The 27,642-nt window shown below is 47.4% G+C and overlaps 1 protein-coding gene across 2 annotated transcripts in view; it reads left to right on the forward strand.

The window, feature by feature from the left end:
* Positions 1-239: 239 nt before the first annotated feature.
* Tmem63a (transmembrane protein 63A) overlaps positions 240-27,642 on the forward strand; it is a 36,579-nt gene continuing 9,176 nt past the window's right edge. Inside the window, exons 1-15 of one of the 2 annotated variants that reach the window (XM_047519829.1) lie at positions 240-381; positions 5,861-6,060; positions 9,563-9,642; positions 12,744-12,810; positions 14,315-14,352; positions 16,421-16,563; positions 17,544-17,595; positions 18,006-18,114; positions 19,164-19,234; positions 21,841-21,921; positions 22,210-22,333; positions 22,437-22,570; positions 23,726-23,863; positions 25,047-25,200; positions 27,514-27,620. In XM_047519829.1, coding sequence (XP_047375785.1) covers positions 5,875-6,060; positions 9,563-9,642; positions 12,744-12,810; positions 14,315-14,352; positions 16,421-16,563; positions 17,544-17,595; positions 18,006-18,114; positions 19,164-19,234; positions 21,841-21,921; positions 22,210-22,333; positions 22,437-22,570; positions 23,726-23,863; positions 25,047-25,200; positions 27,514-27,620 — 1,484 coding nt within the window. In that variant the 5' untranslated portion in view covers positions 240-381; positions 5,861-5,874. Of the gene's footprint in view, positions 382-5,860; positions 6,061-9,562; positions 9,643-12,743; positions 12,811-14,314; positions 14,353-16,420; positions 16,564-17,543; positions 17,596-18,005; positions 18,115-19,163; positions 19,235-21,840; positions 21,922-22,209; positions 22,334-22,436; positions 22,571-23,725; positions 23,864-25,046; positions 25,201-27,513; positions 27,621-27,642 lie in introns of those variants that run through there. The other variant, XM_047519830.1, reaches the window with a different exon arrangement.

The raw sequence follows: 27,642 nt of genomic DNA on the forward strand, positions 1-27,642 counted from the left end.
CCGCGGCCACTCTGTTCTCGGTCCAGTTCCCCACGAAGTGTCGGCCGAGACGACATGCTGCGCGACTGAAAAAAGTTCGCTGGCGCCCTCCTCGGCCCATGGGGCCTGCAGGCAGGCCAGGGCCGAGCAGCGACAGGTGGGCCAGGCTGCCGCGGAGGACAGAGGAGGAGCGCAGAGCCTAGGGCGCAGTTGGCGGCGTTGTGGCCCGCGCCGGCGCAGGCGAAAACTCCAAATTGGGCAAGCTGTGGACGCAGTTCTGCGCATGTGCAGGAAGTGCCCGAGTTTCACTATGTAACTTTTAAGTGGTCCGGACGCCGCCGTGCCGGGCCAGGTGGAGCCAGACCACTCCCCCAGGCCGCGTCAGCCGTGCCGCGGTAGCAGGTAAAGTGGGAAGGGGGCCTTGAGAAAGGGGAATGTGGCCCTCCGTGTTTGTTGGGACGTGCGCGACCGAGAGTCCACGCTGAGGTGTCTTGCCAACTGTCCGCTTCCCGGGCGCGGTTCCCAGCTTCTGCGGTTCGCATCCCCAATCATGGGGGCCTACAGCGAGGTGGGATCAGTCTAGGGGACCCTGCGACTCATTCCAGCCCCGAATTCCTCCGTACTTCCTGACAGCTTTTCCAGACTGCTCCCCAGCTCCAGCTGTTCACCCCAGTGGCTGATCTTTCCTTTTCACTTTTCTCTTTGGAATTTGTCGGCGGGAGCTCTCCCGAATTAACTAGGAGGGTTTTTCTTTGAGGCAAGCCTGGGAAAGGGCCAGGTGTATTGGCCCTGGTGACCACTCCCTGCTGCCCTGGTGGCGTCCTGGTGAGGGAGGCTAGGGACTTGAGGGAGGGCAAGGAGGGTGGCCAGAGCAAAGAAACCAAATCCTCCAAGGTTCTAGTACCTGATAAGACTGGCTACCTGAGACCCTGGGGTGGCCTGTCTTTCAGTCCCAGGTGGTGTGCTCAAAGGCAGGGGCCAAGAGCGAGATGAAGCCAGTGACCTCTCAGCTTCCTTCTAGCCCCAAACTCTGGCTCTGTCCCTGCCCCTACGATGTTGAGGGTTTGGGAGTAAGCCAGTGAATGGTGGTCACCAGTACAAACCCTGTGGGATCAAAGGTGCTGGGTGAGGCATCCTGAGGCTTTTCTGTTGCTAGTTCTGGCAGGGTTGTAGATGACTACTGACTGGGGATAATGAAAGAGGAGAAACATTCTCCTGCCCCTACTGTCTTCCTCCCTACCCACCTCCTATAACACCTACCAGGATGTCCTCAAATCTTCTGTACCCTCAGAACAGAAGCTGAGGCCTCCTCTGCTCAGTGTTGGGACAAAGGTCTCTCCTAGCTGTTCATCTGGCTCTAACAGGGAAGAAAGGTGGAGTCCTGCTACTATGTTTTCCATTCCTTGGGTTAGTGACTTAAAATGAAACAAACAGCTTTTGAGTGGTCACTAGGGCCAGGCTCCGGGCTAAGTGCTTTTCAGGCATTGTCCCTGGTGTATGCCTCCCAGCAGCCCTATGACAGAAACAGCATCATTGCCCCTATTTTAGCCAAGGCACACAGTGGTTAAACATCTAATCTCCATTGTGCTAGGAGCCCAGCAATGGAACCTTCCATATAACCATTGAGTCCCACTACTTCCCATTTCAACCTCTGGCTGAAATCCTCTTGGTGCCCCAGGGCTGATGTCTGTAGAGGTAAACAGTTGTCCAGGTCCCTGGGCCCTGTTTGATGGGGCCATAAGAAGTTGTATTTGCTTTGCAACTTTGCACCTGGAAGATCCAAGTTAACTGATGAGAGTCATTTGAGGTCTTGTTATCATAAAAAAAAAACTGGAAGATTTAGTGATGATGAAAGGCACGTGGCCTCCTTGCTTGTAAGAACCAACAGTGTTCACACACTTTCTGCTGCCTTCTGCTGGCATTTCTGGAAGGGAGGTCTAGAAATTATCAAAGTCCTGCTACAGGAGGCTGGTCCTTGCTGCCAACTCAGGGGGACAGTGGGTTAGCGTCGGCAGTTTACTTTGGCAATTTTGAGATGAGCTGTTGGATCAACCTTGTTCATTGATCACAACCAGACTTTTGGGTGTTTGTGGGCTTAACTTTGTCACCTGCAGCTCACCTGCCTTCTGGGTTTTATCGGTAATTTTTTCCTTTCATACCCTTAGGTTCTGGATGGGAATGAGATGATGAATGCAGACCTTTCTCAAAGTCAAGGATAAGTGTCAGGCATTTGCATACATCTGTCTAACAAATATGAGATGACCGAATACTGCCAATGATATGCAGCCAGTCCTAGTTGCTGGGTTTTGTTTGTTTGTTTGTTTTGGTATGTGTATATGTTTACAGTACTGGGGACTAATCCCAGGAGTATTCTAGCACCAAGCTACATCCCAGGCCTTTTTAAAATTTTTGACAGGGTCTCACTAAGTTACTGAGGCTGGCCTCAAACTTGTGATCCTTCAGAGTAGCTTACTGATTTTATTTTATTTTATGTTTTTGTAGTGCTGGGGATGGAACCCAGGGCCTTATACCTGAGCTCCACCTCCAGTCTCAGTTTGCTGGGTTGACTCCCTCCCCATCACTGCCAGCTCTCATTTCCACAGCCTTCACAGTCTTCTCTTCAGCTGGCAGGACTACCCCGTGATGGGTGTGTTTCCAAGCTGTCCTTTCAGACCATGCCTATTTGGAAAGACACAGAGGACCTGGTCCACTGAAAGCCAGAGTAGGGGAGATGTTTCATCAGGGTCTGACTCATGGATCTAATGGGCAGGGGCAGCCTGCAATTGGACTGGAAGCTATGCCCTCACCTGCTTCCTCACCTGGAGCAAGCAGAACAGGGCACCTGGATGAGGGAGCCCTGACATCTGACCTGAACTGCAGACTATAAGCTGGCATATTTGCTGGCTGACCTTCCCTAGTTTTTAAAAAAATTTTAATTTTTTGGTACTGGAGATTGATTGAATCCGGGGATGCTTAACCACTGGACTATATCTTCAGTGCTTTTTATTTTGAGGCAGGGTCTCACTAAATTAAGTTGCTTAGGGCCTCACTAAATTACCGAGGCTGGCTTTGAACTTACGATCCTCCTGCCTCAGCCTCCCAAGCAGCTGGGATTAAAGGTTATGCTTCACCATGCCTGGCAGTTCTTATCAACTTTGTAACTGCCTGGAGTCCCTGTTTGGCAAGAGCAAAAGGACTTAAAGGCATGACTGGAACTGCAGAGGAAGAGGAGTCACAGGGACCCTCCTTCCTCTCTTCTTCTCCAAGGCACCATTGGCAAGGGTCCCCCACTCCTATACAGCACCACTGTAGCAGCCTCCCCTTTCCAGGGACAATGCTCCCTCTGTGAGCATTTTATGAGGAATTTTTTCCTTTTGACTTCACTTTCCAAGCTTTCCTTTTTTATTCTCCTGTGTTCCCTTTTCCTGATTTTAGCACTCTGGGGAACTTGGGGTGTAGCAGCAGCCCTCAAGGGCCCCACATAAGACCCTCAGCTTGGGGTCCTATCTTAAGCCTACAGCCACACCTATGGGGAGAGGACCATTCCCCTGGCCCCAGCAGTGCCTCAAATCACTGGACAAGAGGGGAGATGCTGGAACCACAGGTGCTGCTGGGTGAGGAGAGAGGAATAGTGCAGCACAGTGGGGTGCTGGCATGTGGGAACCCAATTCTTGGAGTTTGGGGGAGATCCAGAGCAGGAGGGCAGAACCAGAAGCTTCATATGGGTTCAGAGACATCTGGGTGGGTATGTGTATAGGGGAAAAATGGTGAAGGGTTTCTGTCTAGAACCCCTAAACTGGAAGAGGGCAGCTCCCCTGTGATGCGGTGATCTGCATTGCCTGAGGAGACCTGTGCTCCAGGTCTGTGGAGTCTCCAGTCACAGGTCCTGCAGGGCAGGCCTCAGGGTGGGTCTTGTGGTCAGGAAAGCCTGGCAGGAAGTGAGTGGCAGACCCAGACCTGACCCCCCTGCAGCTTGGGCTCTGTGTATAGGGAAGGGGTTGCCTTTGCCTTGTCTGGAGACGATTTAGCTGAGACCTTTCCAAAAATCCTCCCATCCTGGCATCTTGTAAGTTTGGGGAGAGGAAAGAGGGGTGGGTATTAGCCTTCAGTGTTAGGGTGGGGTGTTCTGTTGGGGTGGTGCCATGGGTGGGGTTTAAAGGAAAGAAGTCAGAAATATTTGCTCCTGGCTAGACATAGCCTTTGTGAGTCTGTTCAGAGCCACAGACTCATGGGTGTGGCATCATAACACCCAATACCTCAGCCATTGCCAAGTCTCTTACAGGGATGAGAAAGTGACGTGGCTCTCCGACAATCCTCCCATGTCTTGGGCCTGCCACCCACTCATCCTTTCTGTACTTCTGGGGCTGTGGGAATGGGTGTATGTGTGTATGTGTGTGTATGTATGTGAGAAAGAGAGAGTGAGAGAGCGAGAGATTGATTTACTGATTGATTGATTGTCCTCAGCTTGGCAATCCCAGGTGTTAGAGCTGAGAATCATCCCCCTCCACACACACGCACACACACACGTGAACACTACACCAGCACTCCCAGGTAGTCTGAACATGTGTTTGGGTTCTCTGTGCCTTTTTTTCATGTCCCAGGATTTTTGTCTAACAGGTAGAAAGGCCAGACTGAGCAGATGTCCCCTGAGAATTCTAGTTTAGCTAGATGTGGGAATGGCGGAAGTTGGAGGACTGGGGTACTGAGTATTTCTTGTTCTTTAGCCACAGGCAGTGTGAGCAGGCCAGAACTTGGACACTAATTTCCTGGTCTTTAGTGCTAGGGGACAGACACTGGAGCTTTCCATTAGCTTCACCAGGGAAACCAGGAAACTTGGGAAAGAAGGTACAGCACACAGGCCGGAGCAGTATGTTATGGAAAAGCTAAGTCTTCTATAAGACCAAAGGTACTAGGAGACAGGGTGAGAGGACAGAGCTGGGGGGCTTTGGAAGTCCTGAGACCCCCTTCCCCACCCTAGACCACTCCTTTTGCCTTCCCCTCTCTGGCTGCCCTTTCCCCTGCCTTCTGCCTCAGTGAGTTAACAGTGGTAGTGTGGTCTACAGAAAAAGAGTTGGTCCCAGCGGCTCAGGAAGCTGAGGCAGGAAGCTCATGAGTTCAAAGAGAGGCCCTAAGACCCTGTCTCTTAGTGTGGCTTAGTGGTTAAGCACCTCTAGGTTCAATCCCTGGTACCAAAAAAGAAAAGAAAGGAAAAAGAGCTGGGGAGTCAGGAGTCTGGGCTTGGCTCTCAATCCTGCATCAGCCAGCTTCGTAGTCTTGGGGCAGGCTTTAAATCTCTGTGCCTCAGCTTCCAAGTGTGTCACCTGGGCCGGTCTCTGAGGTGCCAACTCTGACATTCTGAGAACAGTGGGGGTAAAGTCTTATCTGTGGGTCAAACAGATGGACGAGGTGTATCCTTGGCTCTTCCCTTCTTCCCCATTCGCCTGTCTTTGTACTTTCTTCTTCCCCACCTCTGTGTCCCTTTCCCCTTTCCCCTGCCTGGATCGCCTGATGACTCCATAGGAGTTATTTTTTCCCAGCAGTTGTACTTGAAGTAGTACCTCTTCAGCCACCAGCCATAATAAATTCTGTCCTTCCTTTCCTCCCTACTTCCTCTCCTCTGGGGCATCACTCGCAGAGTTCCTGTATGAGCTGTCCTCTGGGACCATCTGACCCTCCAGGGCTGTTTCTACAATGGAGCTATTCTCTGCAGAATCTGCCAGGCACGAAGGGGCCCAGTGTCTGGCTGTCCCTGATTCTGTGCTGTTGGCTCTCTGTTCTCCACCAGCCCCTGGAGGGCACCCACCTCTGGCTCTGCTAGCACTGCCTGGAAAAACTGTGGGAGAGTTTGCACCCTCACCTGCTGTCTTGTCCTGTTCCCCAGGGACGGCAAGCGCAATGACCGATTCCCCATTCCTGGAGCTGTGGCAGTCCAAGACCATGTCTATCCGAGAGCGACTGGGCCTTGGGGACCAGCCCAATGACTCCTACTGCTACAACTCGGCCAAAAACAGCACAGTGCTCCAGGGAGTCACTTTCGGAGGCATCCCTACTGTCCTGCTCATAGACGTCAGCTGCTTCCTGGTGAGATCCCTCATGGACATGTCCCCTCTCAGTTCTGTGTTTAACTACTCCCCCCACAGCCTTCAGGGAGACTCAGGTGAGGTATCAGACCTTCAAACCTGGGTTTGAATTCCAGTTTTCTCCTTACCATACCAGCTTTGTGAGCTCGAGCATGTGACATAGCTTGTCTGGGCCTCAGGTTTCTTTCTTTTTTTTTTTTTTTTTTTTCGGTCCTGGGGATTGAACCCAGGGCCTTGTGCTTGTGAGGCGAGCACTCTACCAACTGAGCTATCTCCCCAGCCCCTGGGCCTCAGGTTTCTAATCTAGAATAATTCCTCAGAGAATTTAGAGAAGACTGGATAAGGCCATCCACATAAAGAGCTCACAGAGCTGCTGTCTTCTTCTGATCCTGATTGTAGAGCCTTGAGCCTGTTGTGTTTTCATGGCCCTTGGGAAGGGCAAGTCTCAGGGGGGATGAGAGATGGGAATGGAAGGTGTGAACTAGAGTAGAATAGGTGCAATTCCCTGTTCATAAAGGTCATCTGCTGTCCCCTTCTGGGATTCCTGTGGCTTTAGAGGATGACAGAGTGATTCTCAGAGTCAACCCTCAGCACTAGACCTTTCTTTTTTTTTTTTTTTGCAGGGCTGGGGATGGAACCCAGGGTCTTCCGTATGTTAAGTAAGCACTCTACTGCTGACCCAGGCCCCCAGCCCAGCTCGTTGACATTTATTTGGTTTATCATGGGATGACAGGGCCTTTCAGATGCCATCTCCTAACATCTACCAGAGCCCATCCGGGTGGATGGGGGCAGGTTGAGTGCACACCCTTGAACCACCTGGGTCTGGAGGCTGGGCTGAGTGAGGAAGCTGAGAGGGGAGTTAGGGTAGTCAGAGGGCATCAATCCCTGGGGAAAGAGGCCCTGAGGGGTGGGAGGTGAGGGTCCCAAACCCAAGTTTGTGGGTCCAAAATATGTCCACTGGAAGGAGAGAGGGAGTTCCTCGCTCTTTCTTTTTTTTGTTGTTGTTGTTGTTCTAATTAGGGTCTACATTGTTTCACGAGGTTTGCTACCTTATTGGGTCTTTTGTGGGCTGATGTGGGAGCCAGCATGCTACACTACCAGATTGGCTTTTGTGAAAAAGGGCTCTCTAAGTAACAAGTAACCATTTCTTTTTATTTATTTTATTTATTTAATTAATTAATTGATTTGGTACTGGGGATTGAACCCAGAACCACTATACCACTGAATCATATCCCAAGCCCTTTTTTATTTTTTATTTGAGACAGGATCTCACCAATTTGTTTAGGGCCTCACTAAGTTGCTAAGACTGGCCTGGAACTTGTGATCTTTCTCCCTTGGCCTCCTGGGTCACTGGAATCATAGGCATGCACCACCATGTCAGACCTAAGTAACCATTTCTTAGAGCTAAGACCCATTTGTAGGTGGAAAGCTCCCACTAGCCTTGGTTGAGAGGCGGTAGTTGGCAGTAGATTGAGAGCCTGTGGGAATTATGGAAGCAGGTGGCCCTGGATCTTTGGGGTGGGAAATTTGCCCAAGGTGAGGATTCTGGAGACTGGGCATGGACCCCAAGCAGGCTGGATAGCTGGTTAGGAAGAAAGATATTCTACAGGAGTGTATTAGGGAGGGGGTAGATTTTATTGTTGTTTTAAGACAGGGTCTCACTATGTTGGCCAGGGTGACCTTGAACTCCTGAGTAACGACTACAGGCATGTACCACCATGTCTGGCCTTACAGGGGGTGAATTTGTTTGTCTGGTTCTGGGGATTGAATCAGGGCTTCACATATGCTAAGCACAGGCTCTACCACTGAGCTTTACCTCCAGTCCTCTGGGGGTGGATTTTTACTGAAGGAAGTTATAAGGCGAGTGGGGGACACAAAAGGGTCAGAGGGGCCTGGAAAACATGCATATTTGGGAGATGTCCATGCTACACATGCCAAGGAGGCAGCAGCTGCAGACAGAGGGCAGGTGCTTGCTGAGTGGCTTTCAAGTTATCCTATAACATGACTCACTCATCTTTGGAAGTATATCCCTAACTTCCTGATTCACCTTGAGAAAATACCACAGGAACTCAGGGTTTCTGGAGTTCATTCAGGCCCTTTGGAAAGCCCACCTTTAAAGTTGGTCTGGGCTGAGGGTATGTAGCTCAAAGGTAGAATGCTTGCCTAGCATGTTCAAGGCCCTGGGTCCTTCCCTGGCACCACATACACATAAAATAAAAATAAGATAAACAAAACCCCAGTGTCTGATTAGCAATAGAGTGCTAATTGAGATGGCTCTCTTCACCTTCCTGAATCTTGAAAGGAGGGAGTCTGACTAGGGAGAGTCAGGACCTATCAAAGCACCTGCCAGATTATACATGTAGGGTATAAGGAGGTCCAGAATTCATAGCTATCTAGAATTGGCAAAAGTCAAGAGAGACCTTCAGTCCTCTCCTTATGTTGTTGTGGGACATATAGGCCTGCTGATTACCCCAACTCACTGAGACTGAGCCCACCCAAAGCTCCAGGGCCTTATTGGGTTTCCCTCTGTGCATTTTCTGTGCCAGGGTCCACATAGATTGCCTTCAGGAGAACCAAACTCACTAGAAACCTGACCATCTCTGGCTCAGTCTGGGGTGGCTTTGCTGCTATGGTTCTGTAATTTTTTTTTTTTTTTTTTACTGGGGATTGAACCACCCAGGGGCACTTTACCACTGAGCTACATCCCTAATATTTTATTTTTTATTTTGAGACAGGGTCTCACTAAGTTGCTTAGGGCCTCATGAAGTTGCTGAGTTGACCTCAAACCTGCTATCCTCCTGCCTCAGCCTCCTGAGTTGCAAGGATTATAGGTGTGTGCCACTGTGCCCAGCCAGTGGTTCTATGATTTAAAATGAAATTCTACCCTTTTCCTCTCATTTTTTCTCTTACCCTGCAGGGAGATACTCTGTTTGCTTAATAAACCCCTTTATGTGAACGAAAAAATGAAATTCTAAATTTGGGCAAGGTGGCACGTGCCTACGCCCCAGCTACTCAAGAGGCTAAGGAGAAAAATCGTTTCAGCCAAAGAATAATCAGGGTCAGTCTGGGTGATATAGGGAGAGCCTGTCTCAAAAAATAAATAAACAAAAATAAAAGTGTAAAGTGAGGAAGGCAGTGGGTTCTGCTACAAGGCCAGATTTTGTTTTCTTGTTGGAGCCACTGAAGCAGGTCCTGGCTGAGATCAGAGCCTTGTGGCATTAATATGATCTTGAAGGCAAAGATTAGGACTAGTGTTCTTGACTGGAAGGGCTCCAGGCTATGTTTGGCATCAGTGCTGACAGCCTTGGTAACCTGGGCACAGGTGAGAAGAGCTGATAAAGGAGGCGAGCAGAGCATTGGGCCACTGAGCTGTGTGACATTGGGTAGCTCCATGCCATCTCTGGGCCTAGATGATTTCCTTCTTACCTTACTGAGTCTGGGAAGGTGGCTTTGCTCCTAAAGTCATCCAGTATGCTTTTACATGGTGTCTTTTTTACCCTTAGTGTTTAATATTGGTGTTTTCCATCATAAGAAGAAGATTCTGGGATTATGGTCGCATTGCCCTGGTGTCAGAAACAGACAGGTAAAAAAAGATACAGCACCTAAAATGTGAGTGTGTGTGTACTTGTGTGTGTGTGTGTGTGTGTATGTGTGTGTGTGTGTGTGTGTGTGAGAGAGAGAGAGAGAGAGAGAGAGAGAGAGAGAGAGAGAGGGCATAGCCCACCTGTGATGTTGATATTAGATCATGTTCATTGAGCATGTCTGCCGGGCCTGTACAAGAAGCTGTGTTCTCTCTGCTCATCACCATAAACCCATGAGATCAGCCTTTGTTACAGAATAACTGTGTTCAGGAGAAAATCAAGGCCCAGACACCCACTCTCTCTTGGGGCTTCTAGCTGGGCCATGGCCATAGCCCTGTTGGCTTCTGGTTATGGAAGAAACACTGATACTTTTTTTTTTTTTTAAAGACAGTTATTCATCATCTTGATCAGACTATTACATTTAGGAATTGACAGCATTGGTACAAAAAAAAAAAAGTCTGCATTAAAAACCCTTTGTTGGAATGCTTTATACTTTCTACAGAACGAAAACTAAAATAACCTGTTATATAATTAGTCACAAATACAGCCTTTGAGTTTTTTTGCCCATACATATGAGGATTGTCTAAACCATGTCTTCTTTGTAGCAGCTAGGCACTGCCAGCACTGTGCTTGGCTGAGTTCAAGAATCTATTGTAACCTGTAGCTTCCCTGTCACTTTTTTTTTTTTTTTTTTTTTTTTTCCGGTGCTGAGGATTGAACCCAGGGTTTTGTGCTTATAAGGCAGGCACTCTACCAACTGAGCTATCTCCCCAGCCCTCCCTGTCACTTCTCTGGCTCCTCTCTCCTGCTAAGCTTTGTTTCCTGGCAGTATTAAAACATTCTGCCACTGCCACAGCTACTGCTGCTACTGGAACTGCCATAGCCACCTTGGAAACCCTGACACTGTTAGGGCTTTTGCTGTCAGCTGAATGAGATGCCTTTCTTTTGTACCTTGAATATTTTTAATGTGTCATCTTCATTATTAGCTTGGGCCCTGGGCTGACTGAGGTGGATTAAGAAGGTTGGCAGGGCTGCCAGGGAACCTCCTGGCCCTCTTTCTGGGTAGGCACTGACTTTGGATGAGCCTGTTCAAAAACACAAGTCGTCCCCCCACCATCAGACCTCAGACCCCTCCAGTCCCACCCTGGGCTCTGATGGCTCTGTTTATTTCACATGAGGGGTGACAATGAATTTTTGATCTGTATACCTGGATGTCCTGGCTCCATCTGGCCTTTGCATATCCCTGAATCTTGGGTGAAGTGTAGCAACAGGAAGTGAGTGGGAACTCAGGGGCCTGCCAGCCACCTGCCCAGAGCCTCTCCTGGTGTTTCCAGGCAGACCCTTCACTTTGCAGCCCCTCTTGACTTGTGGCCTTTTGGAGGGGGGAGGTGGTTCTCTGGACTGGGAAGAGGAGTCTCTGTAAATGCACCTTCCTGACAAGATTATTTCTTCTCTGGCATTTGTGAAAGCAAGGTGGAGAACTTTTTAGGACGTCCAATACCTTCCAGGCACATTCAGCCCTGCATGGGGCTGTGCTGTACAGTAGGAAAGAGTGCATGGGATCAGGAGACCCTGCCACTTCCCTGACTGTGTGAGCCTGGGCAAGTCCAGGCTAATCAGGGTCTCCTCTTGCCTTCTCTTCCCCATGGTGTGAAGGTCAACTGAGACCGTCTGTATAAATGCTTTGACAGTTAAGTTTCGTCATATTTTATGCTCTTAAAAGTTGGAAAGTGGGCCAGGAGTGGGAGAAAAGCAAAAATTCACATACTGCTAACACCTCCAATTCACTCTGAATGTGAGGTACTCAAAAGAAAGGATCTGATTTAAATGCGCAATATAAAATAACAGTTCATCTACCTAAAACACACATTTTGACATTTTCTCAGATCTGAAATTGAAATGTATCATATCAATGATGATCACAGTTTAATTGGCAACATTGTTTCTTTTTTAGTGGTTCATAAAAAAATTATGCAACTGACAACCAGTGGTATTTTAGATTTCATAAAATATATATAGTGTTTCATTTTTGGGGGGGACCAAAGCTAATAACTCTCAATGGCTGTGAAAAATTCACTCTGAAAAATGAATCAAGGATACTGTCCATTCCCAGGTACGGTATGAAACTTTGTGTTGTATGAAATTAATAGCATGGGGTCAGGGCATCAATACACTTTTTTGGGGGTGAGGGTTACTGGGAATTGAACCCAGGGATGCTTTGCCACAGAACCACATCTCCGGTTCTTCTTCTTTTTTTTTATTTTGAAACAAGGTCTCACTCAGTTGCTTAGGGCCTTGCTAAGTTGCTGAGGCTGGCCTTGAATTTGCAATCCTCTTGCCTCAGCCTCCCAAGTTGCTGGCATCACAGGTGTGCACCATTGCACCCAGCTCCTTACCCCTTTTTATTTTGAAACAGGATCTAGCTAAGTTGCCCAAACTAATCTTGAACTTGTGATCCTTCTGCCTCAACCTCTAAAGTCACTGGGATTATAGGTGTGCACCACTGTGCCTGGCTCTATTCTTGTTCCTCCTCCTCCTCTTCCTCCTCCTCCTTTTCCTCCTCCTCCTCTTCCTCTTGCACTTTCTTTTCTTCCTCCTCCTTCCCATACAGGGCCCCAAAAGATCTTGCATTCCTCCCTTTTGTTATTACCTCCCTAGGAAAAGTGCACAGTCTGCTGCCTTCTGTGGATATAAGTGTCTGTTTCTCAGTTTTCCCTTTCCAGAGTTGAACCCTGATTTCCTGTCACTCTTGGTCACCATGGTAGGACAAAGGACAGTATTTATTCCAGATTTTATTTGATGCTTTAGGAGGTATCTTATAAACAGGCAACACTTGGAAGTCACTTTAGGTGAACCAGTGCTGAACTTGGAGGTTGGAGCACACAGGGATGGTCTGTTGGTGCCTTGACCCCATGTTATTAATTTCACCTAACGAAGTTTTTACTGTACCTGGGAATTGACTACATTGACTACATTGAGGGATGGTAGCTTTGGTCCTGAGCTTTAAGATTGGGCAGCAAAATACTGGATATAATTTTTTTTTTTTTTTTTTACTTTTTATTTTTTAGAATTATCTATTTCTTTTTTCCTTTTGTGTTTCTAGTGAGTCCAGATTCCAGAGATTGTCATCGAGTTCCTCTTCAGGGCAACATGACTTTGAAAATGAGCTGGTTGGTATCCAAGGGACAGTTGGAGTGTGGCTGGGGGTGGGGATCAGCAGTAATGGTGGGTGGGGTGGGGGCAGTTGTAATCCTGGCTCAGTGGCTAACTTAGTACTGTGGTTCCCGAGTGGTGGATGCTAGAGAAAACTCTTCTGTACATCAACAAAGGCATCTGAATTTAGAAGTACCACAGGGAAGATGGCAGATGGGTGGAGACCTAGCATCGTGAGACTTGATCAACTCTTAGGCAGAAAGGGCTATGGAATCCCCTGGGGTTTCCAGCACTTGTCTGTCCGTCTGTCTCTCTCTCTTTCTCTCTCTCTCTCTCTCTCTCTCTCTCTCTCTCTCTCTCTCTCTCTCTCTCTCTCTCTTTTTGTATTGGAGATTGAACCCAGGGGCACTTAACCACTAAGCCACATCCCCAACCCTTTTTTCTATTTTATTTAGAGATAGGGTCTTGCTGAGTTGCTTAGGGCTTCGCTAAATTGCTGAGGCTGGCTTTGAACTTGAGATCCTCCTGCCTCAGCCACCTAAGCCACTGGGATTACAGGTGTGTACCATCGCACCCTGCCCAGCACTTGTCTCTTATACTTATGACTTGGTATGACAGTTAATTATTGACTTATCTGCTACATTGTGAGCCAGATGTGGGTAGGAACCCTGCCTTATCTGTCCCTGTTCCTCAGCACCAGTTATCTAGGAGTTGCTTAGTCATTGTCGAATAAATGGTGAACAAATATTTGTCTTTTCCAGCTGGATAACAGTCCAACTTTAGGGGATGTTAAGTTTAAAAGCTGTAAAGGACAGTAAAACCTAATACACACCCCTTTCCCTCTAAATCTCCACTCCAGGGGATTGTCCAATTTATTAGGCTTGTTTCCTCTCATTGTCCCACTCATTTGGTCACTTTGAAACAGTCAAATGGAAACTCATTACTTTCTTTGCATCTGCCCTGAACTTACTTTCTTTTTTTTTTTTTTAGACAAGGTCTCACTTAAGTTTTCCAGGCCAACCTCAAACTTTCCATCCTCCTGCCTCAGCCTCTTGCGTAACTGGGGTTACAGGAGTGCATTACCATGCCTGGCATTATTGCTCTTTTTTTTTTTTTTTTCATGGTACCAGGGATTGAACCCAGGATGCTTAACCACTAAGCCACATCCCCAGCCCTTTTTTATATTTTATTTAGAGACAGGGTCTCACTGAGTTGCTAAGTACCTCGCTAATCCACTGAGGCTGGCTTTGAACTTGCGATCCTCCTGCCTCAATTTCCTGAGTTGCTGAGATTACAGGTGTGCACCACTGCCCCCAGCTGCATGATTGCTCTTGATTCATGTTTTGCGATGTGACCCTGGAGCTTGTGTGGTAACACTAATTGTCAAAATTTGATAGACTTTAGCAAGAACTCCAAGTGAGGAACATCTTGCAAAGAACATCATCTCAAGGATAATGATTACATGTACCCTCCCCAAAGACACAGATGTTGGATGCCAATCCCTGTTCTCTCTGTTTCCAGGGATGCTGCCCCTGGCTGACTGCGATCTTCCGCCTGCAGTGAGTACACTAGAGGGCAGCTGCTGGGGGTAGGTTGCTTTGTTTGGGCTGCTTTGTTTAGGTGTTTGATCAATCAGGAAGAAAAAGCCAAGATGCTTGATCCTGAAACATGATCTTTTAGATACTTTTCAGTTCAGGTCCAAAGCAATATGTGGGGACTAAGAATAAAGGTAGCCCTGGCAGCTCCTGAATCAGGGGCATAGGGAGGAAGGAGGCCTCTAGGACTAAAGACTTGATGCTGGAGGGTACACAGTCCTGCTGGAGCTCAGGGCTTCCCAAACTGCAGCTGGACCCCAAAGGTTCTTAAAGTAGCAATGTACTTTTTTTTTTTTCCAGAATAATTCATGGAATTTCAAAATATTCTAAATGAGCCACCTCTCCTCCTGCTGCAGGCCAGAGCTCATTGGCATCACGTGGCTCTGCCTTCTGCCGGTTTCCCTGGGAACAGTTCCCACCAAAGTCAACAAGTTATATCTCTCACATGTTAGTTCATTGAATTGGGCCAGGCCTGTGTTATATCTGAGGCCCAGAGAGAGGAACTTACTCAATGTCCCATAGCTACCGTATTTCATCAATTCTACGATGTCCTTTTCTTTCATATTGCTACATAGGCTACCTTTTTTTGTTCCTTAAGCAGGAATTATTCTGCGTAATATTTAACACTGGCTAGATGTGGGTAAAAGCTCTATTAGGCAAGTGTACATATTTTTGAATGAGTGAAAAGTGGAGAAATAAATACATTCAGCTCATTTGGTTAAAGGTTTTCTGTTTTTCAAAACCTGGAGCCCATGAAGAGAATTCGAAAAGAGGTACTTGGCAATTAAGAACCAGCTTGTCACCTCTCATGTGGTGAAAGGAGCTGGGAGACAGGGGCTGGAGAAGTCTTTGCTCTGCCACTTGCTGCTCTGTGCCATTGAGTCTAAGAAGGCATCATGAGAAGGGTACATTATTTTGCATACATAACACTAAAAATAAGAAAATGCTGCCACTTAAACTACCGTCAACTATTAACGGTAGGGCACACCCCATCTCAGGGATGTTAAAATACAGAGGAGGAGTGGCTTACTTAGAAGTGAAAGCGTGTAGTCATTTGCCAAGCTTTGTCCTGGAGATGGAGAGGAAGCAGAAGTCACATTCACAAGCATATTTCTAAGCATCTCTTGGTGCTGGGTGCAGCATTTGGTACTTGGTGCTCACTACCTCTTTGAGTCCTGCTAGGCTGATAGAACAAGTAGTGGACCGTTTTCTCTTCTGGGCAGAGGCCCAGGTAGGCCACAGGATCTGCTCCCAGACAGAGGTGGCTGAACTAGATTTCTGACTGCGAGCCCACACTAACACCTTTCAGACTGGTTCTTTTATGCTGTACTTGTTTCTCTGATCTCTTCTAGTGCAGTGCTTTCCAGGTCTTCTGGAAGCAAGGGTCTTGGGATCCCTTCCTGTCAGGAGAGTGAGAAAGAGGGGAGCACCTGCCCCTTCTCCCTTTGCAGCAAGGAAGTCTGACCATCTGAGCCTGGAATTTTCCAGTTTCCCAATTGACCCAAAGCTTCCTAATGTGGCAGTTCAGAGGATGGAAAATGGTGGAGCAGATTACCTCCCCATCTCTGGGGCCATGGCAGGGACAAAGGGAGGTGGCTGGTGCAGTTGGATGAACATTGGCTCGCCTTGCTCCCCCAACTCACAGGAGAAAGGGAGGGGCCATGGGTCTGGGCACATTCCAAATCCAAATGTGACCTCCAACAGCAGAAGGGACTATGTATCTACACACCTCACCACATGCATAACATGGACACAGATGTTTCTGGCAATATGAAGTGGGGTTGTAGGGTTACCTTTGCCCCAGGAAAGAGGATGGGCCCTGAAAATCATGTCTTAGCTCTGCTGTTACAAGCTGTGTGGTCCTGAAAACTGTAATTTTCTGTACCTTTGTATTCACACATATTAAAATAAATAAAAGGAGGGAAAATAGGAAACTATTTCATAGAATTGTTGTGAGGATTAGAGGAGACAGTCCATGCCAAGGCCCAGCTGTTATCACTACTTATTAAGATTCCGTGTGTGTCTTGGCCAGCGATGACCAGATCCTGGAATGGTGTGGGGAGGATGCCATCCACTACCTGTCTTTCCAGAGGCACATCATCTTCCTGTTGGTGGTGGTCAGCTTCTTGTCCCTGTGTGTCATCCTGCCGGTCAACCTCTCAGGAGACTTGCTAGGTAACACCCCTTCTCATTCTTGTCTGTGTTGGGATGGTGCAGAGCAGTGGCCTTGGGGAAAGGGCTCATTGTGATAGACCAGGCCCAGGAGTTAGGCCTCAATTCAGATGTGAGACAGTCTTGGAGTGACTTTTGGAAATTTTCCATTTGCGTAAAGATCTAGAGGAGAATCTGCTCCAAACCTGAGTTAAAAGCAGAGGCCCCTAATATCAGCTTCTGGTTCTATCTAAACAGAAGGGAAAGAAGACCCAAAGGTTTACAGAATTAGATCAGGAATTTCAGAAAGTGTTTTATACTTCCTGCCCTTACCCAAATCAGGAGGTCACAGTTGAGGATCTGGAAGATGCTTAGTCGAGATCAGTGTGGAGTCACGTCTCCCCAGCTTCCGAGATGCCATCACAAATCCACCTATAACACCAGTGATTCCCAGTCTCAGTTTTGGTGAGAGCTTAGGATGTTTCAAGTTTTCTCAAAGTATTTCTGTTTTTGTGAATTTCAAAGCAAGATGAATTCAAATTCCAACTTTAGCCAGATATGGTGGCATACGCCTGTAATCCCAGTGCTCAGGAGGCTGAGGCAGGAGAAGTGTGAATTCAAAGCCAGTCTCAGCAACTTAGCAAGGTCCTAAGCAATTCAGTGAGACCCTGTCTCTAAATAAAATATTAAAAAGGGCTGGGGATGTGGCTCAGTGGTTAAGCACCCCTGGGTTCAATCCTCAGTACCCCCCACAAAAAAATATTTCCAACTTTACCCGCATGTTAGGTTGAGACGTTGTCAGGGAGCATTCTGGAGTCAAGCAGAGGCCTTAGTTGATGTGGCTCCGAAAAGACTGGATGGACATCACTCTAGGACTGGCCCAGGTGTCCTGTGCTCTATATCCCAGAGCTTCCTAAACCAAGACTGGTTATTCCCTTCCTGCTTTTCCATTGTGAACCTGGAAGTAATTATCTGTGGAACTAATTATCTGTGCTTCTCCACAGACAAAGATCCTTATAGTTTTGGAAGGACAACAATAGCAAACCTGCAGACTGGGTAAGTACGGGACACGTGGATGTGGGGGTGCTGATAGGTGAAATGGAGGGGGAGACAGATTCAGGAGCCAGGGTAGGCTGGAGGGAGTCGAGAGCAGCAGGCTATGTCTGGAAGTCTCTTGAAGCCGTTGTGTTGCTGGGCTGGGGGTGTGAACATGACACAGGCAGCCTCTGTTTGCAGTTTGGTCCTGTGGATCTAGAGTTCATTTTTTTGGATGGGGACAGGGACCTCTCTGAAGTATTTGCTGAGGGCTGAGGGGCATTGGCCATATGGCCTCTGTTGGATGCTCTTTTGTGATGAAACCATTGACCTTTGGCATGGTGCCTACTGAGAGTCAGCCGGCCCCAGCCTGTGCCCCTACCCTGCTGCCTGGGAGTCCAACCCTGATGTCAGGTGGTGTTCCCGCTTAGCAATGACCTCCTTTGGCTGCACACCATCTTTGCCGTCATTTACCTCATCCTCACCGTGGGCTTCATGCGGCACCACACCCAGTCCATCAAGTACAAAGAAGAGAACCTGGTGAGTGAGGCAGGGGTCTGGGACATGTATGAGGAGGGGTGCGGGTGGGAGCGCGAGGGGAACAGCCTCCCAGGTTTGAGCCACAGGACCATGACAGCAGTGAGACCAGGGAGCCTCTAGAATCTGGCCTGCATATTTGTGCTCTCACTTGGCATTATCTTTTTTTGGTTGTTGTTTTACTTTCCTGGTGGATTGTTTTAAGATTTGGATATTTTGCCCCAAATCATTGTTTTTTTTTTTTTTTTTTTTTTTTTTTTTTTTTGTGGTGGTGGGGATTGAACCCAGGGCCTTGTGCATGTGAAGCAAGCACTCTACCAACTGAGCCATATCCCCAGCACCCCCTTTTTTTAGACAGGCAAAGCATAGATTTATTGAAAATGAGAGTGAAAGTAACACTCTGTAGAGTAGAGTAGAGTGGGCTGAGAGAGTCGATGTCGGGGTACGTTTGTCTTATGTGCTGAGCTGTGGTGTTCCCCTCCCAGCATGGACCTGATTGAATTCCCTGCTCCATGTTCCTCTTGCCAACTTATTCTTTGATCTGTGGGGTTTGGATTTGTAGTTACTGATGTCAAGAAAAGAAGTTTAGATTGAGGCTGTGGGGGTATAGCTTAGTGGTGTAGTGCTTGGCTAGCATTTACAAGGCCCTGGTTCAATTTTAAAAAACAACCAGACAACAACAAAAACAGAAAAAAGTAAAGTTTAGGTTGAGGGCAGTCCTCCTTTCTGTGACTTGGTCCCAGGCTTGGGTCCTCCTTTGTACTCTGTGTGACCCCATTTGAATCACAGTCTTCTTTGGGTTCTTTCTCAGTCTCCTGTCCTGCAAAGGAGACTCATAGAGTTGCTTTGGAAATGGATTCCTCTGTAGCCTGGAAGAGGATGCTGTATAAATAACATGCTCCAGGGTTTGCCAAGGCCATGAGTAGAGAAAACCTGAGCACCTAATTTTCCATGGTTTTCTTTCAGGAGGCTTGAATGGGGTAAAAACTTGGGCCCACCCCAAAACTGGCTTGCCTCAGTGACTTTTCTTCCTGTCATATTTTTCCTGTCAGGTGAGAAGGACCTTATTCATCACAGGGCTCTCCAGAGATGCCAAAAAAGAGACAGTGGAGAGCCACTTCCGGTAAGCAGGCCTGAGGGACACCGAAGGGGAGCTGAGTCCCTCCAGGTGACAGCATAGGATGATAAGTTGCCAGGGAGCATTCTGAAGTTACGCAGAGAGACCTCAGTGGTTGTAACTCTGAAAAGACTGGACGGACATCACTCACGGACTGATGTCTGTGACTTCAGGTGTCTTGTGCTCTGTATCCCAGAGCTTCCTGAACCAAGGCTGGGAAGCTCTGGGATAGTCCCAGAGGATAGTCCCAGCACAGTCCCCCAAGGCTGGTACCTTAGGTGAGCACCTTACGTCTTCCACTTGGGTATGCAGGTGAGATTTGAGAAGGACTGGCACTGACACAGGAGAGGTGAACGGCTGTGTGCTGGCTCTGTTGGTGCCATGTAAGAGATGGGACGAGGGGTGGCTCATCCTCTGCAAGCAACCATGGCTGCCCATATGACCACAGTGTCCAGAGTGTGGACCAGGGTACAGGTGCAAAAAGACATCTCCAGAGTATGGGGGGAACAAAATGGTTCACCTTGGGGTCTGAGTGTCTACTTTGCTAAGTAAGAGGTACATATGCTGAGCTTTTCTGCCAACCACAAACTAGAGTACTCAGGTACCTGCATTTGTTGGCTTACCATCCACTCAGAAGGTGTCTTGCTGGAGCACTTTCTCCAGGTCTGGCTTTCCATGCAGAACTTCCTTTCCAGCACACCCTGCTGAGCCTCTGCACCAAAAGTTCCTGCAAGTGGAGGCAGGGGGCTGCCTACTATGGCAGGAAGGCAGGGAAAAGCCCCGGGGCAGCATCAGCAAGTGGGTGGGGTGGAACAACAGGCTCCCAAGGCTGGCGACTGGAGGACTGGAAGGTCAGCTCCATTGCTGAGGTCTTATTCTCTCTCCTTTCCTTATCAATTCAGCAGTCACTAATTCGTAGTATGTACTGGGTATGGGCTACACTTTAACTTGGTGCTTTTTATGAAGAAAGCACTTGCTAAGCAAATTATTAGTATAAACAGAATTGCAAAAGGAATCTTTAAAATTTATTGAATGAATATTTAATGATTATTCAGAAACTCCAAGTATTGTAGAAATAATCACCTTATATAAAGTCTCAGTACCACAATCATTTTTTTCTATTCCTTGAAACAATTCTCCAAAATTGCCTGCGAGGCAGCATTTGGAAATGCTAGTCCCACTTCCCGTACATGCTGAAAGAGAAAAGCCGTCCCTCATTCCCATGCAAACACTGTGTGACTCACGCTTTTTCCTATTTTAGGAAGCCTTCTGGGTAAAACGCTGTTGCAATCCTTGGAGACTCATGTGTGATTTTCCCTTGGAGCAGGGATACTTAAATTGGGCATCTCTTCCTCGAAGCTCTTATTGGGACCTGAAATAGACCTACTGATTAGTTGAATAATTCCCACATTTGTGGGCTGTTCTCTCACTAGAATGTAAGCTTATCAGGCTTTTTATTGCCACTACTTAGAACAGTAGTGGGTGGAGATTGACATGGTCCTGATGTCCCCAAGAGTACAATTGTGTGTAAGGTAAGGGGACATTGTGTAGTGGTTATGATCATCAACCACTCACAAGCTTATGTGACCTTGGGCAAAACCACTTAGAAATCTGTGAGCCTCAGTTTACACGTTTGTAAAATGGGGGCAAAGACTGGGGATCCAGTTCAGTGGTTGAGTGCTTGCCTAGCATGTATGAGGCCCTTGAGTCAATCCCCAGTACTGTCAAAAAATAGAAAATAAAATAAGGGCAAAAACTGACAGGTTATGATGAGGATGAAATATGATAACATACATAACAGTATATGTTATGTAGCCAACAGTAAGTGTATACATATTTGCTGATTGTTGATATATGTTGGACACTTGATTGGCTGGGGTCTTTTGCTTTTATTAGACCTGCTAAAGGTCTGTGACCTTCACAAAGGTTATGAACTGACTAGGATTTCAATGATAGCCCACGATAGATATTATCCTAGGACAAATGATTAATCTTTTCCTTTGGGTAGGCAGAGGGGATGATGGATGTGGAATTTGTTTGTTTGGTGGTGGGGATGGAACCCAGGGCAAGTTCCATCCCTGAGCCACACCCCCAACCCTGACATGTTTGAATTTCCCCATCAGAAGTACCTGCTGATTGAAAGCCAAGTAGATAGAAACTTGTCAATTTCAAGACAGTCACCTTCATGATATTAAAAAATGCCTCTTTGGCCAGACGTGGTAGTGCATACCTATAATCTCAGCTACTTGGGAGGTTGAGGCTGGAGGAACACAAATTTAAGGTCAACCTGGGCTATTTATGAGATTCTGTCTCAAAATAAAAAGGACTGAGGATGAAGGTCAGTGGTAGAATGCTTGCTTAGCATATGCAAGGCCCTGGGTTCTATCCCAGCATCACCAAGATTTTTGGAAAAATTTTTTTAAAAATCAAAATTTCAAATTTCAAAATTTTTTCTTTCTGGAGAATAACAGAAAAGAGGTTTCTACTAGCACAGAAACTAGCAGCCTGAATGCTCTACCATTCTTTCCCTTGTTGATTGGGCATATTTTGTCCTCCCTGGTGTGGTCACTCTTCCAATCACTGTCTTTTGCCTTGGCCTACCCTGGCCACAGGGATGCATATCCCACGTGTGAGGTGGTGGATGTCCAGCTGTGCTACAACGTGGCCAAGCTGATCTACCTGTGCAGGGAGAGGTAAGGGAGGGTTGCTGGCGTGTGCCTTGGTTCACCTGTCCTGGAGCTTTCTGACCCTTTGCCCCGGAATGCCCACCTTCTTCCTTGCTGGCCTGGGATCTCTCCGCTGGGAAGGGAGAAGTGTGATCTGTCCCCTTGCTGGTTCACAAAGCTCAACTCCCATTCTCTCCTGGGGACAAATGGTGTGCATGGGGCCCTGGTGACAGACTATGTGCAAGGGGCCCATGTCAATAGAACCATGAGTCTGATGCTTGTGCCCTGTCTCCTACTGCACTCTCACCTCTACAGAAAGAAGACAGAGAAGAGCCTGACCTATTATACAAATCTGCAGATGAAGACAGGTCGGACAACCCTCATCAACCCCAAGCCCTGTGGTCAGTTCTGCTGCTGCGAAGTGCAGGGCTGTGAGCGGGTGAGAGCCCCATATCCCTGCCAGGAGCATGGGCACTGATGTGGGTGTGCCCCTGACACCTATCCAGGGCCACATTACCCCAAGGAATTGTGTCTTCTCGCAGGAGGATGCCATCTCTTACTACACACGCCTGAAGGACAGGCTGCTAGAGAGGATCTCAGCAGAGGAATGCCAGGTCCAGAATCAGCCTCTGGGAATGGCATTTGTCACCTTCCAGGAGAAGTCTATGGCCACCTAGTGAGTATGAGCATATTCTGGGCCCTTTCTTAGCTGACTCCCAGGCCCCGTCTGGATAACTTGCTTTCTCTGGGTAGAGATGGCCCACCATTCCTCCTTTAGGGAGCCCAGCCCATGTTCGTGTGACAGCTGGAGGGATTTGGTGTGGGGTGATTCCAGATGACCCCCTGCTGGACTGATGTGGCCTGGTCTACTGCCTGGCTCTCACCAGCTGCTCCAGGAATTCTTGCCGTTGGCTCTGCATCTAGCATTCTGAATGGATGCTCCCTCCTTGCAGACATCTGCTGTAGAACTACAGATCCTTCTGCTCACAGGCCCAGTGTGTACCTGGTTGGGAGGACCCAGGGACTCCATGACATTTGCAGCTCTGGGAAGCCTGGAGCTATAAGCTCATAAAGTGCTCCCATACCTGAGACCTTGTGTCACCTCGCCTTGGAAATAGCAGGGGTAGGTTGGGAGTGGGATGAAGAAAGCAGGAAACCATGCCAGTGCCCCTCCCCCACCTTTGCTCTCTCTGGCTTCATGACCCTGGATATGGTCTCTTGGGTGTTACCCACTAGGGTTTCTCAGACCCAGTGGTGGGAGGAGAACAGTAGGAAGGGAGACAGGAGTCAAGGGGTGTTGGGTTCTTCATGGGAGGCCAAAGGGGGAAAGAGTTATCCATGGAGATGATGAGGGTGGAGGTGGGAGTCCTGAGACAGAAGTTAGGGTCAGTATATAATGTGGCCTAACGCTACCCGGCTGGGGATGGGGTGAAGATATGGAAAGGTGAAGCCACTGGCTGGCAGCAGGATCAGATCAGAGCTCCAGTCTCATGGGCAGGTGGAGGGAATGGCCCTTGGAGGAGCAGCGCGTTGGGGTGTGCAGACAGTGTGGGAGATGGAGTCAGGCACGTGGGGAAGTGAAATCGAACTCGGTGAGCCTTGGTTTCCTTATGTATAAGATGGGAATAGTAATCCCTTGCTGCAGGGTAAGGATTAAAAAAAATCTTCCACCGAGTGTGCCAAGCATGACACCTCTTTCACAACTTGCATTATAAGAGAATGATAAAGCAAAGACCTGTGCTATGCAGCTCCCACTTTTATTTGGTCCCTGTTTGATGTATGTGGTACCTCAGCTGGGCTGAGCTCTGATTGGTTCTGCATTTCCTGGCAGCATTCTGAAAGACTTCAATGCCTGCAAGTGTCAGGGCCTGCAGTGCAAAGGTGAGCCCCAGCCGTCTTCCTACGGCAGAGAGCTCTGCATCTCCAGCTGGACGGTCAACTTTGCCTCATACCCAGAGGACATCTGCTGGTGAGCTCCCAGGCCAGGGAAGAGGGCCTGGGTTCCTGCTGGGCCACCCCAGGCATAGGGGTGACCTGACATTTAGTGGAGATCTACACACGTCTTGTATAATTCTCTGTGCCCAGGTGCCACAATGTGCTCTATGTGGCCCAACTAGGATGTCCACACCTAGCTCTTGCCTCCACTATTACTCCCTAGCCTTCAAACATTGTCCAGCAAAAAGATAATATGAACTGTATATGTATTTTAAATTTCCTGGTAGGTCTGTTAAAAAGGAAAACAAGTCAATTTAATATTAATAATATCTCTCTCCTAATATATCCAAAATGTTGACATTTCCAGATATAATTATATTTTTAATTGTGATTTCTTTACATTGTCTTTTGCATGCTCAGTCTTGGAAAGCTATTGCATATTTTATGCTTCTAACACCTCTCAGTTTAGACCATATTTCAAGTACTCATTAACCACACGTAGCTTATGGCTACCACAATACAGCACAGCCGGTGAGCCAAGCTGTCCCCAGAGCCATGTGGGAGACTTAAGTGTAGTGGATGCTGAGGATGGAGGCACCCAGCCTGGACGCCTATCCAGGGAAGCCTCGTTACTTAACTCACATCTGCCCAGAATGCCTCCTGGATGCCCATCTCCATTGAATTCAAGTTTAGCCTCCAACAATTTTGCTCTCTGGTTCAAACTTGGGATTGGTTTGTGGGTCTGTTCTTGGTGGGAATGAGGGTCCAGAGCAGCTTCAGCTGTGCCAATGCTCCTTTTTCTCTGCCTGTCACCTCCTTGCACCCCTTGGGATGGTACCATGGGAAGAATGTGTTGTTAGTCACAGAGCATTGCAGATGTCCAAGAAATGTCACGCTGGAGCTTTGTTTGGTCTGTTTGGGTGCTCGTGACATCTCTTTGGTAGGTTTTGGTCCCCAGACTCTGGCCAGGAGCCATGTCAGCAGTGAATAGTGTTTTTCCGTCTGAGCCAAGGAACTGAAACTTGGCCTTCTTGTAGCTGAAACCAGTGCAGAGAACTTGCCTTTACTCCTGAAGGTCAAACAAGCCCTCAGCCAGAGCCCCCAGGCTAGTCTCCTGGCCTGTCTAAATCTGACCTTCTCACCCACCTAAGCACTGCTGGCACTGTTGGCCTGTGCCTGGGAGATAAACCTTCGGGCCTGTGTCCCTCCCTCTGCAGGAAGAACCTCTCCATCCAGGGCCTCCGCTGGTGGCTCCAGTGGCTGGGCATCAACTTCACCCTCTTCATAGTGCTGTTTTTCCTGACCACACCCTCCATCATCCTGTCTACCATGGACAAGTTCAATGTCACCAAACCCATCCATGCACTAAATGTGAGTGACTGTGCTGCAAGGCCCATCCTGGAGGGCCAGCAAGAGGAGGGCATCATGGGTTGGGGGAGGAATGAGGAGGGGCAAAGGGTTTGGGGGGACTGAAGCAGGAGGCCAAGTTACTTAACTCACATCTGACTTTTAAACCCCAAGCAGGCATGGCTATGTTTATTACAATGTCTTTTCAGTAAGTATATATGTATATATATGGAGATACATATATTTAGTTAATGGAATCGACCTAAAAATGCTCAACAGGAGAGATCATTTGAGCTGAATGAAATATATTCAGTCTGATATTCAGTTTAATAGATGTTAAACATCTATTAAAAATTTTAAAGATTTTGTGGTACAGAGGAGAAACTTACAATAAAAGCAGAATATAAAATTATCTCTAAGCAATGGTTCCAGGGTACACATAGTAATTTGTGTAAATAGTAGACACTAGGAAAAGGGACAGGAAAGAATGAAAAGCACATTGTTGAATGGGTGGCAGGATCATGGATGATGATTTCTTTACATTTTAGTTTCTCATAATCTTGTTATAAAGTCATTTATTCTGTATAGGTAATGAATTATTTTCAAACACCTTAGCTGGGAGCACGGAGGCATATGCCTGTAATCCCAGCAGTTTGGGAAACTGAGGCAGAAGGATCACAAGTTTGAGGCCATTCTCAGCAACCTAGCAAGATCCTGTCTCAAAATAAAAAGTAAAAAGGGCTGGGGATGTGGCTCAGTGGTTAAGCAACCCTGGGTCCAATTCCTGGTACCAAAATAAAAGACAAAAACAAACAAACAAACAAAAAACCCCACCTTAGATAGCCAGGCATGGTGGCACACAACTGTAATCCCAGCAACCTGGAAGGCTAAGGCAGGACTGCAAATTCGAGGTCAGTCTCAGCAACTTAATGAGATGTTGTCTCCAAAACAAAACAAAACAAAAAGCAAAGATGAATCAATGGGATAACAGCCTAAATACACCCTAAATGGACATCTACTGAAAAAACATTTTCCCCATACTTTACATTGCTGAAATATCTGCCTGAATCTTTTTCTTTCCTTTTCCAATTCCACTGAGCTAATCATCCCTGGGTGATGAATTCTGATCCTCAGTGTTTCACCCAAGAACTGGAGTTGAAACACCTGTCATAAAATACTCAGGTTGTGATGATGATCCAACAAGCCGTTGTGTGTTGGAGCTCCTATCTGACTCCATTTGTAATAAGAGCTCCTTAAGTATATATTAAGCAGTTTGGTTTAGATTTACAGCAGGTAATGCTCATTTCCTTTGACAATCTTTTGTAGGGACAAGATCTGTTCTTTTGAAGATGGATTTGCAGGTTCGAGTTCCTCTTTGTTTTACATAAACTACATTCTTATTTCATCATTTGTGATTCCAGCTTGGGTTTCTTTAAAGTACAGTAAGAATCTAGTCTGGTGGCATAGCTCAGTGGTAGAGTAAGTACTTAGCATGTGCTAGGACCTGGTTCCATCCCAGCATCTAAAAATAGGCAATAAAGCAAAGCAAGGACTTAAAGATACTTGCAAAGCCATTCCAAGTACAGGAACGCCTAGATTCATATCCCTTGGTCTTTTAGTTAATTTACTCTTATCTAATTCAACAGCACTTTTTAGAAATTGGCCTTTATAAATCTTTTCAAAATATCCAGCTTAGTTCATTTGTTCATTCTTCTTCTCCCTTTCTTTCACTCATTGGTTGATTTATTTGTTTTTCAAGGTGCTGGGGATGGAACCCAGGGCCTCCCATGGGTGATAACGAATGCTCTGCCACTGATGTACACTCCCAGCCCCAGCTTAGTATTCAAAGAGAATTTCTTTCTATTTTTAATGTCCATTTAATCAGTGAAAATAATAAGTCACATAATGACAATAATGAGTATAACCAACACAACAGGATTGGGATCAAACACCAGTCCTGTTAAGTTACAGTTAGACCAGTGGGAGCTGAGTGGGAAGGTCTACTGGAGAGGGGCCCTGGCCTGAAGGTTTTGGTCTTCTTAGCAACAGCCATTCATTTTCTATAGGGAACAGAGAAGTTGTTGGATAAGTGGAGTTCTACTATATGTGAAATTGCCTTCTTTGCTATAAAGAGCCACAGAAGCATAAGGGATTATCATTGTTTATTTGACCAGTATTTGAGAACTGCCTACCCTGCACTCAGCACAACATTGGTACTGGAGGATGATCAGGACTCTGCCCCAGGAGTCCACTGAGCCACCATGCCCTCAGTCCTGGCCTCAGCCCCTGTGGCCCAGAGCCCCTCTGACTCTCTCTGCTGTGGACTTTGTCTTCCAGAACCCGATTGTCAGCCAGTTCTTCCCCACGCTCCTGCTCTGGTCCTTCTCGGCCCTGCTCCCATCCATTGTCTACTACTCTACGCTGCTGGAGTCTCACTGGACCAAGTGAGTGCCTGAGTCTCAAGGT

This window comes from Sciurus carolinensis, chromosome 12 (genome assembly GCF_902686445.1).
Source record: "Sciurus carolinensis chromosome 12, mSciCar1.2, whole genome shotgun sequence".
NCBI classification, from domain to species: domain Eukaryota; kingdom Metazoa; phylum Chordata; class Mammalia; order Rodentia; family Sciuridae; genus Sciurus; species Sciurus carolinensis.